At 39.2% G+C, this 21,044-nt stretch overlaps 1 protein-coding gene across 8 annotated transcripts in view; it reads right to left on the reverse strand.

The window, feature by feature from the left end:
- mtus1a (microtubule associated tumor suppressor 1a) overlaps nucleotides 1-21,023 on the reverse strand; it is a 34,402-nt gene extending 13,379 nt beyond the window's left edge. Inside the window, exons 1-6 of one of the 8 annotated variants that reach the window (XM_034305891.2) lie at nucleotides 20,944-21,023; nucleotides 13,436-15,170; nucleotides 12,468-12,699; nucleotides 10,945-11,115; nucleotides 8,817-8,918; nucleotides 6,713-6,820 (exon numbers count right to left, since the gene is read on the reverse strand). In XM_034305891.2, the coding sequence (XP_034161782.2) occupies nucleotides 6,713-6,820; nucleotides 8,817-8,918; nucleotides 10,945-11,115; nucleotides 12,468-12,699; nucleotides 13,436-15,124 (2,302 nt within the window). In that variant the 5' untranslated portion in view covers nucleotides 15,125-15,170; nucleotides 20,944-21,023. Of the gene's footprint in view, nucleotides 1-4,233; nucleotides 6,610-6,712; nucleotides 6,821-8,816; nucleotides 8,919-9,417; nucleotides 10,893-10,944; nucleotides 11,116-12,467; nucleotides 13,405-13,435; nucleotides 15,171-18,277; nucleotides 18,681-20,943 lie in introns of those variants that run through there. The other 7 variants (XM_026917708.3, XM_026917707.3, XM_026917709.3 and 4 more) reach the window with 7 other exon arrangements.
- Between the last annotated feature and the right edge of the window lie 21 nt (nucleotides 21,024-21,044).

The following is a 21,044-nucleotide window of genomic DNA, read 5'->3' on the forward strand; positions in this document are numbered from 1 at the left end:
CATGCAGACACACTGTTATGCAGCGTAAGGGGAATGTGGCTGAATGACTATGTACACATTGGGGTCCAACAAGGGTTGGGGATTAAATGCGGTGCGGCAGCCAAGCCCAGTAAACAGAGAGCTCCATGGGCATTGCCATGGTGAGCTAAAGGCTGGCTGTCCTCCTGTTATCCAGAAGCCAAAAGCCAAGGAGGAAGATTAAGTACAGGTCCATAAGGTTAGTACCATGCCATGTGGCTGAGACTGCACCCTCTAGATCAATGTTAAGAGTTGCCATAGCCACACAGGATAGCAGTTGGTGTGGAAAGAGCCACAGTAGGGACACTGCCACTTCTGTGCCCAATAGCAATAAAATGTACACCCCTTCAGTTCTACGGTACTTTAACCCACCTGAACCCACTCTGAGTATATCACTGGGGACAATACACAACAATACAAGCACTGTGTGAATTAGGGCAAGGCTCATTTTGTGAAACTAGAAGGACAGACAGAGGAGTAGAGAAGCAGGCTAGCTGAAAAATGAAAGGTAATGTACACAGCCTGGGCCAGTGTCAAAGCTGTTACTATGATCTGCATAATTTTACAGATATTTGGAGTGTTCGGTTAGAGTGTTAAGTCACTCATCAGTCTGTCCTTCAGAGTATCCTAGCCAAGCCCCACAGGGAATACCATATAACTCACACAGCCGCCAACATAACCAAGTCACAATGCTTGTTTGTCCCACAACAAACTAGTCACAGTAAAAGCCAGTACTCACAGTTAACTCTAAACTACATCAACACTCCAAACGTAACAAGTGCATTTTGGCGATTGGCCTCCGGAGGTCTCACTACTTCAAAAAGTTGCCTTCAATACTGCGACAACCTTCTCCGTAGCTGTTTATCCCAAGGCATCCCCAGAGAGCACCTAGAAATATTACATAAGATGCCAACCTAGTGTAAATGAAATTTGGCAAGACTAAACTTGAAATTATATTTGAAATCTACCCCCTGCAGACTAATTCTACACTATGTAATTATAGTAGGGAGAAGGGTTTTGCAATGACAGCCCTGGACACCCACTGTCCTCCCAGCCAAATAATAAATACCTCATGAAGAGACTCAGGGAAGCCTTGAAACTGTGCAAATAAGTGGATCTACATGACTGGAGTATTTGGTATTTGATCAATTGCCTTTTTTTTGTTTGTTTTAGAGAGACTATTTGAGCACAGTGATGCTTTAATCCCTAACCTCAATGATCTGGGGCGCATTCTGTCATTTTAATATGCACTCTGCCATGGCTTCTGGTGGCCGCACTTAATGTCATGCAGATTTACTGAGAATACTACTACTCAATTAAGTGTTCACGTTTACTATAATGTCAGTGTCCATATCAGCGATAAAACATAAGTCATAAACAGAGAAAAATTCTACACTGTAAACAAATTCTTGGAAGGGAAAACACCATTCATGAATTAAACACAACTCTTCTTTATCTTGGATAGTGCTAGTCTGTGTCCATATTCAGAACAGTCAGACCTTGCTGACCAGAAAACTATTCTATAAACTAGAAAACTAGAGCAGCTTAAAATAAATAATTGCACTACAGATAATGGAAAGCTGTTCTAAATGATTCAAGCTGATCTCAGAGGCGTGAATTATTCATACACGCCTGAAAAGCAGATCCACTTTGCGCTCTCAGTTTGCACTGCTATTTCTGCCACCAATCAAGACTTCCATGGAAACTGGTTCTCTACTGTTCCACTCCTTCACACTACACAGGGGACATATTCACAAAGAATCTTATCTTTACACTAAAAGTTCCTAACCAAGAGTTTCTCCTTAAAATCTATTTATAAAAATACAGAGAGAATCTTTTGTCTAAGGAATTCCTAAAGTAAAGGCAGGGTCGACCTTGCTGCGATGAATAATTCATGAGTGATTCATGAATTAATATCAAAAGTGATGCAGTAGTGGCCTGTTCAGTAAATGCATAAACACTATCCCAATGCAGAATGTCATAAAAATGAACTGTTACTGACTTCACACACAATATTAATGATCTACATGCTCCAATACTATCAATTTAAAGGCCGCAGACTATACTGTAGTGTATCCATGGTTATGTAGTTTGCAAAAATCTAAAAGAAAACATTCATAATAATAGCAGCATAGATTTTTTTGTTTGTGTATTATGAAATCAATGACACTTTCATTTTATTTTTTTCATTACTGTTTTTCATACTGTAATAATGATGGTGTGTAATGGTAAGGTTTCCATTTACAACCTTACCGTGAAGATGTCAGTCAGTCACTGTCAATATTCATTTATGAAAAATGCTGTCATCAGTAGAACTGGCTGAATTATTAATGCAGTCTGCAGAAAATATGACTTGTGCATGATATTTAAAGGTAATATTTCTTGCATAGCTGCAATTGTCATGTTACCAAGCACTGCTGAGTTGTGTACACTTTGGGCGTACTGCATTACTCGATAGTGAAGTGAACACCCTTATTCCACCATCACTGAAACACTCCTGCAGTTGACACAGTGCCTTTGTCAACAATGACAAAAGCCTGTTGTCATTAGGTAAATCAAACAACAAATTACACATGCACAGAAAAAAAAATGAAGCATTTAGGTTTAGGATTAACAGACCTATTTTCTCTTACATCAGCCAGTAAGGAGCTACGTTTAGCCTTAAGCTTCTTTGTAAATATGGGCCCACATCTACTCATCATCTACTACACTCTAAAAGATTAAAATGCTAGAAAAGGCTCTTTAGAGTGAAGTCATAGAAGAAGCAATTTTTGGTGTATTAAAGAATGTTCTGATGGATCTTTAACAATTTTGTCTTGGTGCCAGAGAACTAAATCAATTCACTTTAAATGTTAGAATTACATGGAAAGCTCTTTAGAGTGGAAATGATTATTTAGTTTACTGAGACCACACCAAAAAGGTTCAAGAATCATCACCTTCAAGGTTCTTTATGGAACCAGAAATGTTTCCTTTATGATACTGCACTTTCCTGACCCCACTGAAAACTACAAGGCCTGTGTGTTTTTAAAAAGGACACCCATCTCCTTTTACTAGATTTCCACACTTCCCCACAATGCATTATTCACTGCCATTTCTAGCATGTTAAAGAGGTTGTTATATTCGTCACAGAAGGAATGACGAAATTCTTTTGTGTCACTTGGGGATTGCTCTACCAGTCTGTATGGGTTTATTCAAAACAGTTGTGCCATTTGTCTCTGAATTAAATAAACTTAATTGACAGTCTGCATTCACAATACAGATATACAAATAAATAATAACTAATCAATGATTTTATGATGAAATACTAATTCCCATATAATCCAAGGTACGAATGTGAAGGAATGCAATATCTGAGGGCTACATATACTGTAATTTAAATCCTGAAAAACTGCAAAAGTTTGATTTGGGCATGAATAAACATAATAAACAAACCAACTATGTGAATGCACTACTATACTGTACTATACTATACTATAATGTACTACTATACTGTACTAATTTGTATGTAAGATTCACTGATTCAGATTATATTAGAGCAATTCTCGAGTAAGGAGTGCTATCAATAGCTCTATTTTAAGTCAGATACTTCAACAAGTGACTCTAAACCCTTTCATAAATCACCCAGTTTAAATATAGTGACTTTCCTAGCTCAATAAAAGAGGAATAAATACAGTCTACTCTGTGTACGAGCCCTTATTTGGCCATTTGCTATAAAAAGGAGCGGAATGAATCCCAAATTTATAATGAGCCTTTTACATGGGAATAAAATTGTTTACAAATTTATAAATCCCTCAGTTAATACAGCCCAAAAAAAAAACCTTCCCACAAGCTAGTAACCAGAGAACTGGGCTTCCCAGATCTCTATCAGAATGAATATACAGGTAAACAGCCAACAAACTAGAGGGAAATGCAAGCTAGGAGGAAAAAAAAATTATGATGATGATGGGTATGATTTGGGTTCTTAAAGCTAATGTAAAAGCATGTATGGTGAGAAAACACTTGTCAGTCCTGTAAAGTGTTCCAGAGAGTAAGTGGATACACAAGCATGTATGTACGAGCAGTAAAAATGACACCCTGAGGCAGTAAGAGCAAAGTGCCAGATTAAAAATAGACTCCTTGCAAGCACCTTGCAAAAGATACAAACAAATTATTCCAAACTGTCTGTATAGAGCAAAAGACAAATCTACATGTTTTTTGGTGGAACTCCACACACACCTGCTCGAAACACCACGGTGTTCTTCTTGAAGCCAGATAGCAGCTGGAGGCTCCGGAGTAAACCTTTAGCAGTCAGCTTCACATGGATGTTGGACAGGGAGAATTTGGGAGAGAACAACATTGCGGCGTCCCAAAAATATATCAAAATATATACACACACAACTAACAAGACCGCTGAAGCAAAACAATACGAAAAGCAGCTTCAGTGTGAATCCACATGTGCATGGTTCAAAGCATCATAAAAAAAGTTCACTGAAGCACTGAGCTATAGGGAGAGAAGAAAAAAAAACACCAATTTTGAAAAAACGAAGGGAAATGAAATCCCGCTTCACAGTAGTGTCTGTATTTTTCTTCAGTTCTTGCTAGCTGTAGAATAGCGAAAAAGAAAGCCAGAGAAGGATATTCTGGCAACAGAGGTCCTCTGACAGATGCAAAGAAAGCAGACAAGCGTAATCCACCCAGATCAAAAACAGGCTTTTATCCATCCATGTTCAGACAAAGCTCTATCCGCATCTCTCCATGGCACTGCCGCTGTGGAGGATGCTAGAGGAGAGAGGAGGGAGGTGGGAGGAGTGAACAGCACAGCCTGAAGCTGTGACGCAGGCCTCCCTCTCTTGCCTTCCTTCACATGCTCTCTCCTTCTCCCATTAGAGGGAGGGTGAGAGGATAAAAATGGCGGGGGTCAAAGCAACAGCTCACAGCAAGACTGTGCCTGCTATAGAGCTGAAATCAGCCATGCTGGTGTTCAGCCAACTTCCACATAAATATAACTGGGTTCTATCCTAGAAAGCAGATCTCAGTGGAGTTAAAGCAATTAATTGTCTACTAATGCCTGAAATCTATAATAAATAACGCGAACAAAATTAAGCTTGTGTTATAATGCACCCTCCTACACAACTAAAAAAAATAATTCACTAACTTTTGGGTAGAGAATAAATCAAATAAAGGTTTATGAATTTCTTGGCAAGGAACTGCAGTAAATCCACAAAAAACAAAAAACTATACAATACACCAAAAAGAAAAGAGTATAAAGAATAGCCTTTCATAATAATATCAACACTGTGTAAAATAATGGCATACAAAGCATATGTAAAATAAAATGAGAGAAATATTGGATTCAAGGATAACCCATGAGTGATATTTAATTTCATTAAATGGATTACAGCACCATCATTTCTATATTATCCAGAATAGACACACAAACAAATGCATAAAAAAATGGTGAAAATCGATAGTGTGTGCAAGCTGGGCAAAATGCCTGCCCTATTATAATATTATTAATAGTATCATATACAATCTAAGGTGTCCATCTCTGAAGGAAACAAAGCCTGTACACTGCTGCAGTCATAATCTCATGTCATCAGTGTTTGCAGGAAGAATGTGTAGCTAGCTGCTGACACCAGCAAACCTTGCATACTTACACAACCCTAGCTCTTTCCCCAAGGCTAAAAAAAACATCTTTCAAGAGCAAGCACCTAATTTCATACCTTGGTTCTCATAAGTGTGCAATTTTACTAATTCCAGGTACTGAAATGTAGGTGCACATGAACACTGCCTATAATGACTGTTTATAATGTTGTGTTCTAACAAACACGTAAAGGAGAATGGAATGCAGAACACTGACACTGACCACGATAAAGAGCCTAGTGAAGATGAATGAATGAATTAAAGCTATATGACATGTTATTGCAAGTAAAAAACTATTTTTGAAATTCAAATATACGCAATTTGTAAATGTACAATGCCCAAGCTGAATTAAATTTTGCTAACCAGACAGGTAATTGCTAAAAGCAATTCAACCCCACCACTCATCCCAAGTCCATAGATCAGTAAAAAAAAAAACAGCAACAGACCAGGATTATATTAATGCCTGGTCCAAGCAGGTGATCTGTTTACGCACCGTGTTTATGAGAGCACTGACTTGGCTGGGGCTGTGTACCCTATCTCAGCTAGGTCACATGGACTTGGCTGCAGAACACAGCCCTCAAGCTGCTGAGACGACAACTCAGTGGAGCCCGCACAGTGAAAACCACCTGCCACTACAATTCATATGAAAAACCACGACTACAGAGGGATTTAACGCACACACTGCATATCACTACAGCAAATATCCACCTTTTCCTCCCATTGTGCCAGGACAAAAATTAATAGCTGTGGTGAGAGAGATGATGATCGAAGGGATTTCAGTCTGCCAGTTGAATGATTTATATTTTGTCAAGATGAAAACTGTTAAATTGGTGTGGGCTTAGGTAAGGATTATGTAATGCCAAGAGAGCATTTGATTAAGTCACTGATTAAAGGATATGAAAATGACATTCACTTATCACCCTTAATCCTATTTATTGATCGAAAGTAATTACAAATGTCAATGTTTTTGAACTGATATATGAAGCAATTTGTACATTTACATATACAGCTCAATAACACTGAATCAAACTCAGAGTGTGAATGTCTTATTGACTTTCTAGTAACTACCCACCTGAAAATGTAGCAGTAAGACGAGCAGGTCGTGATGAAGCAGGGGGTTTTGAGACGCTCACTGCAGACCTCACAGATGCATGTGACAGTGAAGATGGGTTCTTGTTTCCTGCAGAATCATTCACAGCACAGGAAAGATTTTAAGTGCACTTGACATGGCCAGTAAAAAAAGAACGTAAAGACACAGTAGCACTTCTAAAGAAAAGAAACATCAGCACTTTGTCAGGTATTGTTTATATGGGATGAACTTTAAAAAAAAAAAAAAAAAAGAGCCAAAAACAGTACTTTAGTGTGGTACCATAAAATAACAATTTTGGTGCAAACCTTTTGTTGGCACCACAGAAAACTAAAAAAATATCTGTTGTAAATATTACCATTACACAAAGCATTTTGTGATAGAAAGTATATATACACTATATTACCAAAAGTATTCAGTCACCTGCCTTGATTCACATATGAACTTAAGTACAATCCCATTCCTAACCCATAGGGTTCAATATGATGTCGGTCCACCTTTTGCAGCTATTACAGCTTCAACTCTTCTGGGAAGGCTGTCCACAAGGTTGAGGAGTGTGTTTATAGGAATTTTTGACCATTCTTCCAAAAGCGCATTGGTGAGGTCACACACTGATGTTGGTCGAGAAGGCCTGGCTCTCAGTCTCCGCTCTAATTCATCCCAAAGGTGTTCTATCGGGTTCAGGTCAGGACTCTGTGCAGGCCAGTCAAGTTCATCCACACCAGACTCTGTCATCCATGTCTTTATGGACCTTGCTTTGTGCACTGGTGCACAGTCATGTTGGAAGAGGAAGGGGCCCGCTCCAAACTGTTCCCACAAGGTTGGGAGCATGGAATTGTCCAAAATGTTTTGGTATCCTGAAGCATTCAAAGTTCCTTTCACTGGAACTAAGGGGCCAAGCCCAACTCCTGAAAAACAACCCCACACCATAATTCCTCCTCCACCAAATTTCACACTCGGCACAATGCAGTCCGAAATGTACCGTTCTCCTGGCAACCTCCAAACCCAGACTCGTCCATCAGATTGGCAGATGGAAAAGCATGATTCATCACTCCAGAGAACGCGTCTCCACTGCTCTAGAGTCCAGTGGTGGCGTGCTTTACACCACTGCATCCGACGCTTTGCATTGCACTTGGTGATGTGTGGCTTGGATGCAGCTGCTCGGCCATGGAAACCCATTCCATGAAGCTCTCTGCATACTGTACTTGGGCTCTGTAGCAATTGACTGTGAAGAAAGTCGACGACCTCTTTGCACTATGCGCTTCAGCATCCGCTGACCCCTCTCCGTCAGTTTCCGTGGCCTACCACTTCGTGGCTGAGTTGCTGTTGTTCCCAAACTCTTCCATTTTGTTATGATAAAGCTGACAGTTGACTGTGGAATATTTAGGAGCGAGGAAATTTCACGACTGGATTTGTTGCACAGGTGGCATCCTATGACAGTTCCACGCTGGAATTCACTGAGCTCCTGAGAGCGGCCCATTCTTTCACAAATGTTTGTAAAAACAGTCTGCATGCCTAAGTGCTTGATTTTATACACCTGTGGCCAGGCCAAGTGATTAGGACACCTGATTCTGATCATTTGGATGGGTGACCGAATACTTTTGGTAATATAGTGTATATATATTTGTGGCAGCAGCACTAAAAATGAAGCCATGGTTTACGGAACTGATTCTTGGGGGAACCAAAAAAGGTTTCCTATGACAGGGGTTGTCAATTAGCAGACGGTGGTCTGAATTCAGATCCATCATAGTATTTCAGTATTTCATTAGTCAAAATTGTGAAGCCCCACTATGAACAAAACATTCCACTTCAAATCATCCAGATGAAAGGAATTTAATGTAACCAGACCTTTGCAAAATTTTAATTAAAATCCCCACATTCTATGGCATCAATCTTATGGAAACATTTCTGCCACCTTTATTTTTAAGAGTGTAGATAAATCAGAGTGTAAGTCACAGCCAATCAGTGGAAACCGTTTATAAATCAGTGGCCTGTAGCTCAATAGGAATTCTCTGAATTGTCCACACTTTCTAGCAACTAATGTAGACTGCTGTGCATGGAGTTCTTATGAGAACTTATGTGTTTTTACCAAAAGATGAGACTTTGGGAGACAGACTTTGGAGCCTGGTTCTTAATGAAGTGGTCCTGTTGGTGGGAGGTTTTCCCAAAGCTCCTGAAGGTGACTCCAAATCTGCGAACGCACACGGACACACACACAAAGACAATCTGAATTCTACAGAAACGTGCTAGAGAGAAAAGGTTTACTTTTAGCACACACACAAAGATGTACACAAAGATTTTCATTACCTAGTTGCATCCAGACTACACAATGTGTGTAAACATTATAGCTTTTCTTACACTAAACATCTGCTATTTCTATTTTTGCATACTGTAATGGATTATACCACACAGGATTTCTACAAGAGATATTTAAAGGTTTGTTGAATAATTGAGGATTCTTAGCTTCCAAAAAAGGGTTTTCTGATGTGCAAGCACTTTCCTGAACTAGGGTTCTAGATAGGGATGACCAAAGAACCCTGAAGGATATCAACAATGTATTAAATAACAATACACTAAGCACAAACATTTAAAAAAACAGCTGCATGCACCAACAGCACAGATTCTATGAAAATTCTCTCTGCCAGAAATTTAAACTCTAGTTCATCTCTGAATGGTCTAACACAACTTACTTCTCTGTAGTGGAGTCTTAGATTTCCCATAACAGGCAGCTAACAAAGGAATGATACAGAAGCGATAGGATCCAATGAGGAGGCATGTCAAGAGAGTGAGATCACACTGAGAGCCTGCACTGGATCGGGGGATCAGGGTCGAGTTGTCAAAAACGTACAAGGAAAATTCACTCCAGGTGCAGCTGCGGAGGCCCCCGTAAGCCAACATTAGTAATACTTATTCTACAAGTTTAACAATGGGCAAAGAAAAGAAGGCAGTCCAGTATACATGGAGCTTCTGGCGACATACGGTTGAGTGCAGTTTTCTCACTCCCTCCAAGTGAACTGGAGTGGAACAAACCCAGGCTGCTAGACATGTGGGACTGAGGAGCCCCACTAATAGAAAAGCATGCCAATCGACCAATGAGGAAGCAGCAGGGTAGTGAGGATGCTCAGGGGGGGAAAAAAGCCTCTTTGTCTGAATAGAGCTCCCCTTCTCTGTCTGTACTGACAACACTGGCCTACTTTTCAACTGGCCTTAGAGCCACAAACTCACAAATACTAGAGCTGGCAAAAGCATTCAGCATATTCAGTGACTTATTTATGACTCTGTCCCCTAGAAAGCTGATATGGGTGAACACTGTAATCATTGTTATTACGGGTCAGAAAATATCATGCTTTTAAACAAACATGAAACCACTTAAGTATATCTGCAGGGTTTGGGAAAATCCTAAAGGAAAGAATCTACTTCATCAGAGCTTAAATAAGATTTAAGATTCAAGCCTGAAAAAGTGGGTCAACAACTGGACTGTAAGGATGATCACGGCTACACTGACAAGTTATATCTGAGCACTACCATTTCATTGGCAGCATATTTTTGACTGGACATAACACACAGATGGTTGACTGTCCATCATACTGTCAATGTAAAGTATGCAAGGAGCTGTCCTAGATGGAGAATTGAAGCACATTTCATGCTTCCAGTAGGAGCAGTAACTCAGACTCAGACATAGCTACCTATCTATTTTTACCCCAAAGTGACAGCAGTATTTGATAGACTGGGAAGTGAATACCAATCGTGTGACCAAACAGATGATATATTGTATACTGACTGGTATAACTCTAAGGGAACAAATGTCATCCTGGCCCCTGTACTCTCCAAAACCACATTTTACAAACTATTCACATAAACACTGACCATACTGTGAAAGGATAACCAAGCCATTCCCACACAAAATGTTTAGGTTGTGTTTTCAACAACAAAGTTGTGTTATGGATTAAAATAAAATTAACTGCTTGATCAGTCCTATATGCAGCACCAAGTGTAGTGCTATCTGTTTAAATCATAATTAAGTGAAATCAAAGCTGTACTCAGTGAGTAGTATGTTCAATATATTGCAATTTACAGCCTTCTTGAATGAATGAATTATTCACATCATAAAATAGATCACACTGGTCTAGGAGAATATTGAAGATTGTGAAAATACAAAGAATTGGCTGCATTGAGTGGATTATAAGCAGCTTTGGAAAAAGCATCTAAAGTCTCACCAGGCTTTGTGTGTCCACTGGAGGCACTCAAGCTTTTGATCTGGGTCCTTGTCTTCATTGGCAGTTTTGAGGCTGATGAATGCTGGTGGCCAGCAGGAAGAGAGAACCTGGAAACGGTTCCCCCTGGACCCTCGGTTCCTGCACCTTCGTTAACACGCATGCTTGGATTACCTACGTCAAAACAAGATAATTTTTGTTAGTGATGCTGTAAAGCAATAAAACATTTATGTAATGCAAAGCAAATTACCAAATACATGGTCAAACACATTCAATCACAAGTGCAGCTGCTTTCTAAATACAGAAATCATCAATTCAGCAGGTTGCCCTTTCCAAAATCTCTGCAAACAGTCCAAAGTTACAGGGAAGAGTCTGCCAAAACTGACACCCCCGAGAACCCATACAGGCCCAAACAGTGAAAACTGATCTCTGTGTATATTAGAACACTGTAGTAAGTAATGCTACTGCCAAAATAGCAAAGTAGACTGGATCCATTTTCTTACCCTCGCCTAGAAGCATATTAAGGAACTGGTATTTAGGAATACAGATAATAATCCTAAACCTCTATTTGATGATGGGGTCAAACAGTTTCTGCCCATGCTTATGTGTCCAACAGTGGTCCTTTCCCTATATCCTAACTTCCCACATTACTGGTAAAACAGTGAAAAGTACCATATTGAACAACCAAATCACATCAGGGAATGATTCAACACAGCACTCCTTTCCTTCCCCTGTTTTTTCCATTAGCTCTACTGCTTTCCGGTCTAGGTTGACCTTCTCAGTGGGCCTCTAATTTTCTCCTGTAACTACAAGAACGGTCATGGAGAACAGGAAGGGGCGTGTTTATAAAAAAGTCTGAAAAAGGTAGAGAAAACACATCTGTATCCTTTGTAGTCCTCAGGGAACATGACAAGATTTGTTCATCAGAAACAGGAAAACCGGCTCTCAGTAGTGTGTAGGGCATTCGCATCCTTGCAGTGAAAATGAGAACTGCAGACAAACTAAAGACATGTATTTCTGCTAGTCTCTTTAAACTCTGGACTGTCATCTATACATACACAGTTTTCCATTCACATTCCATTCAAACTCACGAAACGCTCAATAATTAGCTGATGAGATGTTAAGCCCTAATCAACCACAAGAAAATACAGTGCAGTTATGGATCAGACATCAATATATTTGTTGTTTTGGCTAGGTACGCTAAAACACGTGGTGTAAAATTAAACAGTGTTTGTAAGTTAAAGCTATTAATATAATATACTGTAAGTAAGTGTCATCCAAAAAACATTTAATGACAGCAACGTATTATGATATTAAGTCTGTGAAAGTTCTGCTTTCACTTTTTGAATAAATTTAATTACACAATTTACTTCATTTGCCATAGAATGTTACAACCTGGCATCACTCAGCATGGTTTCAGGAGTAGGTCACTACAGACAAATGTAAATCCAATGTTTTTAAAAAAAAAACTGCCATTAATAAGCTGAAACAAAAAGAATCTACCATGTGCAAGCCATTTTCCATACCTCCAGATGTGCTCAGTTTGCTCCTCGGAGAAGGCATGTCAGTGGTGGTGCAGCCATTTTTCCGTGCCGTGCCAGGCTTAAGCTTTGATGCAGACAGAGGAGGTGGCCGAAGGCTTGCAGCTGGAGTTTGCGCAGACGAAGTGCCTCCTGCCCTGGATGACAATGGCTGGGAGCCAAGACTGCCTTTGCGCCAATCACACAGCGCTGCTCCTACCGACCGGGACGAGTCTGCCTGCAAGAGGAGCTTCCTTTCACTCGTATGCTCCCAAGAGAAATGACTGAAGTCTGTGTGCCCCACACTCACTATGGTGTTGGCCATAATAGAGCTGAAGAATGTAAGTTGTGGTCGAGAACTTACGCACACTCAGAACTTGCTATTGTACTACAGTTCTCCTGGGAATTTGGAAATCCCTGCCAAGTAACACCCCCCCAAACTCTATAAACATAGTGAGTGTGTACACATGGAATACATTTACCAGAGAAGCAAGATCATATTTAACGCAACAATTAAAGCCATTCAAAGCAGTAACATGGTTGTCTGGACATTAATTTGGTTCAAGATGGTTAAACAAATTTGAATTTTTATCATTTGAGACCATGTTTGAGAGAGCAAAGGTCAAGAGGCTATTCAATCCCAAAAGTACTGTAGTACTTTATTACAGTGTTTCGCAATCCTGGCCCAAATTCTAATTTTTAATTTACCTGATACAATATGATAAGCTAATTAACAAACTTGGTTGCACTAGGTACAGGCTTGAGAAACACTGCTTCATTATATACTTGTGTTGGTTTTCCTAAAATGTTAAACCTTGTACTGTATACCAAACCATAAGTCATTCTCATCTGTTAGTCTAAAATAAAGATAAACGTAAGTCGCTCTGGATAAGGGCACTAAAATTCATTTGAAACAAAAACACACAAACAGTTCACTTCAATATTTTACTCCAAGACACAGATTTTTAACTCACTTTTGGACTGGTTCTCTGGGGTTTCCTGAGACATTTTTCTTCTCTAGAAGAAGCATGTCTGTCTCCAAGTTTGGTCAGGCTAGTCCGACTCAGAAAACCTCCTACAGATGAGCTTTTTGCATTAGTAAAGGTGTTTTTGATCCTACCAACCTGTGGCTCCTTTACACTTGTGTCTTCTCCACTAGTTTTCAATGAGCTGGAAGTCTCAGACCACGTGCGAGGCCGGGACTTTGGAGCAGGTGCAGTATCTTGACAAGTGGATGAGTGAGTTCTTTTAATCACATTGTTCTGATCCCTCTTTAGTCTACCACATGCGAGAGTGGAGCTGGAAGAAATTGCAGAGGTCGATTTGGCAGGAGATGCTATACTTTGCATGGAATGGGAAGGTCTAGTCTGGTTTTTGTGCTGTCTTGTATTTGATGAAGCACTGAAAACAGTCGCACTTGATGGCTTTGAGGCATTGGTGGGTCTAGACATTATTTTAGATTTTATATTACTGAAGTCAGGCTTGGCATACTTCTTAGTTTCTAACTTATTACTTTTAGTAGATGTAGTCAATGAAGTTTTAGGTTTCGGACAGACAGAACTTTGCTGTTCTTTCATGACGTGGGCCAATGGACTCCCGAAATCATTCTTACTCTTGTTAAGAGGAGAGTCTGAAAAGCAAAATGTTTTAGAGCTCATAGACTGAACAGGAGTAGAGGTCTGAGCATTACCACTGATGTCTAGTTCCTCACATGTTGGAATTTGGAATATTTTTCCTTCAGCCGATGTGGAGCGAGTGGATCTTTCAGCTTCGATATGACTTTTCTTCAGATTAACTGGTGTGACACATTCAGAATGATTAACCCCTGCAACCAAATGTGAAGCTCTGCTTTCCCCAGGTCCATTATGAGGAATTGTTTGAAAGACATCCTCTTCCATTGTGAATGTCTGATTGCTTGGCTGGATGAAGGTGACTCCAAAGTCTGGATGTTTGCTGTTTTGTCCTGTAGCACTGACCATGTTATTAACAAGACCCTCACAAACATCAGGCAGCAAGCCAGGTATCGGGCCAACATCAGAAGGCATATCTAAAGATTCCTCCAAGACTGAGGCACTGAGTAGTTGATCAGACTCATGAATGATAAAACTGTTGCTCCTAATTAGCATCTCACCAGAGCTCACAGAGTTGTAGTTCTCACTGGAGCTAGAGCATGACGGAGTAACAGATCCTATGACAAAGGCCTGTTGTGCGTCAGTGTCAATGCCGTCATATTTCTTTACAGGGAGACCATGGACATCTGGCATGGTACTTTCAGAATCAATATTGCCATTATGCAGTCCCGAGATCATAAATGTCACATTCTGGTTACAGTTGTCATCTGCAGTTTTCATACAGCTGACTGTGGCCGCACTGGATTGCATATCCACTTTTTTAATTATGCTTGTAGTTGAAATCAATTCACTGACACAGTCCTCCATCATCTCTACATCAGCAGGGCTGTTTGTCTTACCATGACTACAGCTGCCCCTTGGTGAACCAGATGAATGGTCACTAAGGCAAGTAATGTCATTTCCATTTTGGTCCTCTGCAAACAATGAGACGTGCATAGCGTTAAGAGGAACCTCCATGCCTTTGGCTGTCTGAGTGATTTTAAGTTCAGAGGTGCTGACTTCAAGGTCCAAACATCTATGGTTTGACTGCATACTTTCTCTTGTGGTAAGCCTTTACATATCAGCCAAAGCAAAGCACCTAAGATGGAGAAAAGTAAATACTTCAGATTTTTTTTTAATCAATGTACATGTTAAAGAAAGATTGCCTTTTGGTGTAAAGTGTAGATGAAAAGAGCCTCTCAGGACAACACCCAAATACACCAGTAACCTTACTGTTAAGAAGCCTTCTACCTCATTTTACATTAGTTCGACCACCTTAAACATGACAATAAACTGCTCAGTCTCTGTAGTTTCATTAGTTTCTTGTTAGCCCTATAAATAGTCCATGTTAGCTCATTTCCAATTACCTGGACATTACCATGTATAAACCTAACCAGCAATGTGTTTAATATTTAATGTTCATAGTAAACTAGAAACTCCTTTTTGCCTAGTAAGTAAGCAACACAATCTCGAGTCTTAATGTTTTATAATCAACTCACTGAACAACGTTTCTTTGTAGCAAGAATATGACACCATATTAATATTTAATATCTCCAAGGACACCTTTGTATAAGTAATAAAGTTTGGACTGTGTCACTATCCTCCACGGTTAACCTTTCTTAAAAGTCTAACTGAAATGATTTTCTAGGATCACTGCCTTTGAAAGCAAAAAAAAAAAGGCAACACAGGCCTGGGAAGCAAAATCCAGTCCTTTTATTAGTATGTTAGCACACAGCAGCCCTAAATACTTAAATATTAACCAAACTGCTGGTTAGGTTTACACATAATGTCCAAGTCATTGGAAATGAACAAAATGAACCATTTATAGGGCTAACAAGAAAACTAAAGACACTACTGCAGTTTATTGCCATGAGTGCCTAGGCAAGCTAAAGAAAAATGACAGTTTGGAAGAAGCCTTCTATATTTACAAGTCAACAGCAAATGGTAATCAAAGTAGATTGGTTTAACTCAGGAATAGGTACTGTGCTACAAAGCAGTCACAAAACGTTCACTGTGCGATAATTAGAACTTGACAGAATATAAACAGCCTCACAGTTACAAGACTTTAAATTGTCAGCACTGAAAGCTAGTTCTGTGACAATGTACTTTGGATATGTTAATATTTCATGGATAAGAAATGCTGAAGAAATGTACATCATTTTAGAAATTAAATAGGAAATACATACAAATAATATAAGGTGCTTTTTCGTTGGATATTTATTTATTATTAAATAGAGAGACTAAAACATCTGTTTTTAGGAGTAATAGAAGTTCATCACAAATTCAGACACATTCCAAAATCATGAATTATAATATTTCAGATTAAATTAATATACATACAAAGATCAGGAGAAATGGCCTTTACTCCAGGTGCAATTCAAAAAAAGTTTCCAACTAAACAGAAACTCATAAAATCCTCATGTTCTTGGTGTTGTTAGCTTAACTCATCTACTGCTGGTGATATTAAACTCAGAAGTAGATGAAGTAGAGTTTGAGTTCTTATGAATCATAAGTTTGAGTTCTTATGATTGTTGTAGCTCTACTCCTACCCCTTGTGGATTATTCAACACTATTTGAGACAACATTATTAAAACATTGTACAAACTTTAAAACATAATGCAGTCCAAAATGGGAGGAAAGTTTTTATTTGAACCTAAAAGATCTCATCACATTCTTTGTTCTGCCTGCTTGTGCCATAACCACAGTCCACAGGGGTAGTAATTGCTCGGCATGATTTTAAACTGCTGATAGAAAGACCCTGCACACTCCACTGCACTCCTGTCAAGTACAATAAAGGAAAGGGGTCTAGGCAAGGGGTAGAAGTTCTTCGCTGCCAGATCTTTTACCAGGAACTTGAATCAGCAAAACAAACCTTTTACATATGAAATATAATAAATAATCAAATAATCTATTGAAATGCTTAGCCTGGAGAGAGACTCATATGTTCTATGATTCCTTCCAACAATAGCACCGTGAACAAACAAATCAGTAGAATAACATTTTACCCTATGTTGAGAAAGAGGGAGGTGTCTGTAACACATAACAGGTACAGACAGGAGGAAACAATGATTATCCACCAGGCAAAGGTTCACGTCTGTCTCAAAGACCCGAGATAGTTGTTTAAATTACACATCAGGACTAGCTGTAGGGCTGGGTTTGCCTCTTTAGGAGTCTAAAAACACTGGTTGCATTTGTATAGAGTTAACACACATGCTTTATGCAATGGAAACTTTATGTTCTAAGGGATAATCACAGCAAAATGATAACTATGTTTATTTTGGAGGTCCATACTAATCTATATAAAAATCTATGTTCAGATAATCTCTTTAAGAAAAGAAAGAGGTGAGAGAGAAGGTTGAAAATTCTTCTAAACTGAGCCTAATCTACTGTAGTTATTTTAACATATCAGTTGAAAGTTTTAGAAATTGATATTATCACCATAACACAGTCCTGAGTGTGGGTAGAAATACTTTTTCATACACAGGAATTTTCCTCCTATTAATAACACTGGGGAAAATTTTTATTTCTCAGTCTCACAAAACATTACCTTAGGGACAGACTGCCTGCTTAGACATTTAAAACCTGACTGCTCAAGTAACACAAGAAACAACCACCTCTCTGTTAACACACTACTATGAATGGGACAGTCACTGAAGTCATTTACCAGCATACCTCTACTGGGACATTAGTGCTTTCAAAAGTCATAAAAATGAGAGCTAAATCCTTAGGTACATAGATCTCTTAGTTATGCTGGTCATAAAAACAGTTATGCAGGAGCTGTTCCAGTCTGCTAAGATTTTATTTACTGAGCCTGTACTGAGGGACACAATAGTGCTCCTGTTTAAGGTGTAGCACAGACAAGCGATATGGCCAATTTCCATATTAAAACAGCAAAAATACTATTACTACTACTAATAATACTGATTATACACAACATAATTATGAGACATGGGGAATTCCATCACATAGTATTAAGCACATGTTTACTAACAAACACAAGCAGCTTTTTTGAATAGTATAGTTTTACATATTATCTGATCATCGCTATAAATATCTGCCTGAATGATCCCCTTGAAAAAGGAATGCTGCCTTGTGCAATATAGCAAAGCATTTATTCTGCTAGCATAAAGTTTAAGAAATCTGCTGGTTAGTTAGTTGTTTAGTTCCCAACTTATTCAATGAAGCTGAAAGGGAAAATATACCTACCAGCTCTGTTAAACTGTTTTCTTCCCCAAGTCAAGATCCTTTCTCATAGAATTGATCCCATCAGTGGTATGGCAAAGTCTCAGACTAGACCAAACACATAACTCTGTGCATACTCCTCACATATTCATCTACCAGCCCCCGTCTCAGAGTCGAACTTGCCAGAGCATCATTAACACACTGCTAAAGTGTGGGCTCTTGCTCTCAGAGCCCTCTGAATTTGCAGCAATGGTTTCCTTGCCTAACAAATATTCTCAGTGCTGGCTTCCATCACCTTTGGGCAATCAGACTGCACTCATTCTAACACGCCTCTGCATGCGCCACTCCACGGTTCAAGGTCCAACTCAGGCCTGTGGTAATGTTACAAGGCTAAGTTTACTGGAGAGAGCATTTGGTTACCTTATCCCTAGCAGGGACCTTTGCAAGGAGGGAGGGGCTTAGACATGGCAGGACAGAACGGCATTCGCTGTTGCTATGAGACCAAAGGCCTCCTATTATGAGAGAGTTCATGACAGCCAGCTTTTTTGTCCAAGGCTGAAACTGAGAGCATGCCCACACACACGCATGTAAAAAATTTCAGTTCAATATGCAATAGACAAATTAGGAAGAGACCATTTGAAGTCTGTTTTACACATCATAAATTCTGTTTAGAAACATTATCATAATTTTGTGTGTGTGTTAAATATGGAAAATAAAAATGTAGGTTGTTTCTTTAGACAGGCACATGATTACACACACATTTCTAGGAACAGATGGCATGAATTGGTTAGCTGTGTTCTACACAGTTCTATTCCTTCCTAATCCAGACTAATAAAAATGTATAATCATGGATAATCAGTAATACCAACCTGCAGTAATTGTGCAATGGATTACAATGTGGGAATAACTTTTGTCAAATTGGACGCAGATCAGTGATTAAAAACTGATGGTAAATTTTATTTTCAGGTATGAGATCGCCGATAATGAGGAATAAATGATTCATAGCCGTGCATGCATGAACCACAAGATAAACACCAGGATAGAATTTCACACATATCCACTGATTACAGCTTATCATGACTGTGAAACCAAAGGCAAATATTTGGTAAGATAATGTTGGATAGAAAATGACTGTGTACTTAAGAAACAGTAGAAAGTTATGTCAGTATGGTCAATTACAACCATTTTCCAAAGAATTTATCAGCTCTTTTATCCCCATTCCAAATATTCAACCCATGGAAACAAGGTCTATATATTATATATACACACACACACACACACACACACACACTGTATACACATGCACACACACACATTATATATATATATATATATATTAGTGGTAGTTCTGCTGGAGAAGGTCTATATTAAATATCTCAGTTCTCAACACAACTCAAAAAATCAAATATTCATGTGTGCTCTTCATGAATAAAGTTGAAGGCAACTGTTCTCTGACTCTGGCACCCCTCTATAACCTCCATCTATGTCACCTAATCAGTGCAACAATCTATGGACATGTACTGTCATAACAGAAAACCCTTCCTTTCATACTGTTTGTGCCAGGGAATCTAGATTAATACATGTCAGCTGAAGGAAAACAGAGTTTAATCTACATGTACCTGCAGATAGATTTTCCGCAGCCTAGATGTATTTACAATTAAGACAAACTTTCATTTAAAACTTTAAAAGAACCTGCGCCAACACTTGTTCTGGCATCTTAAAATGACCTAAATTCCTTTTGGATGCCATACAATGCCCTAAAGGACAGAAGTGCTGTAAGTCGAGACACAGCATGCCAAGACCTCCCCTGCTCTTCTCTTGGCAAAGAGAAAGCATGCAATCAATGTTCACGCAATCAGTAAACTGTACCAACAAACCAACAAACGTCTCATCTTTCCTAATAATTTCAATCAGCAAGCTACAAGTAACTGTGAGATTGTAGCTTATGCAATTATTTAAAAGCTGCTTGCAGCATTGGGAATAGGGTTGATTACATGAGAGCCAACTAGTTATTTCTAGTAACTTGCGTCTCTCCAGCTCCGCTTTCCCCTGAGGTCACATCTCCTTTAGAGACACAGTCTGTTTCCTGAACACTGCTAAATTCTTTTTTGCACCTCATTCACCTCATTTACACTGATCAGAAGGACATCTTGGATGCCTTGCACTGCTTTCCAGAAATAGGGAAGCAGTCATAAAGCTATGGTATGCTGTGAATCCTTTATGGGACTGAGCAAGTCAGTGTATAGATAATTAAGCATGCTGTGTAGTCTATACATTATAGCTGCATCATGAATGCAACAGTTTTATTGGATTTTATACAAATACTGTAGTCATGGAGTCATTGTAATTTGCATAGTTACTGGGTTACCAATAAAAGCCATTTCCTAAGCTGTTAAAACATAAATTTGTAAGCAGGGCCTGCTTGTGTTCAGCTGTTCCGATCATGTCATTTATAAGGAGAAAACTAAATAAATATTTACAACCGTTACTATCCACTAAAGCGCGTTAGTAAGCGAGGAGCCAAACTACACAAGAAAAACCACAAGACTGGAGATCATTTACCGGAACACTGATGCGTTTTTGTTCCTATTTCAACTTTAGAGAATCTGACGGACAATGCAAGGTAGCAAATTTGTATAACTCATCTTCTGATGTTCTTATATTTCTGCAAAAACAGCCATGCATCTCACCTGCAGAAAAACAGTGCACTCAGCAGGTACGCACGAGCTCGGCGCTCTTCTCACCTGCGGACAGATGGCGTCACTTCCGGGGTAGCATTCCAAGCCCTTGG

This window comes from Pangasianodon hypophthalmus, chromosome 7, assembly GCF_027358585.1.
Source record: "Pangasianodon hypophthalmus isolate fPanHyp1 chromosome 7, fPanHyp1.pri, whole genome shotgun sequence".
Taxonomy (NCBI): domain Eukaryota; kingdom Metazoa; phylum Chordata; class Actinopteri; order Siluriformes; family Pangasiidae; genus Pangasianodon; species Pangasianodon hypophthalmus.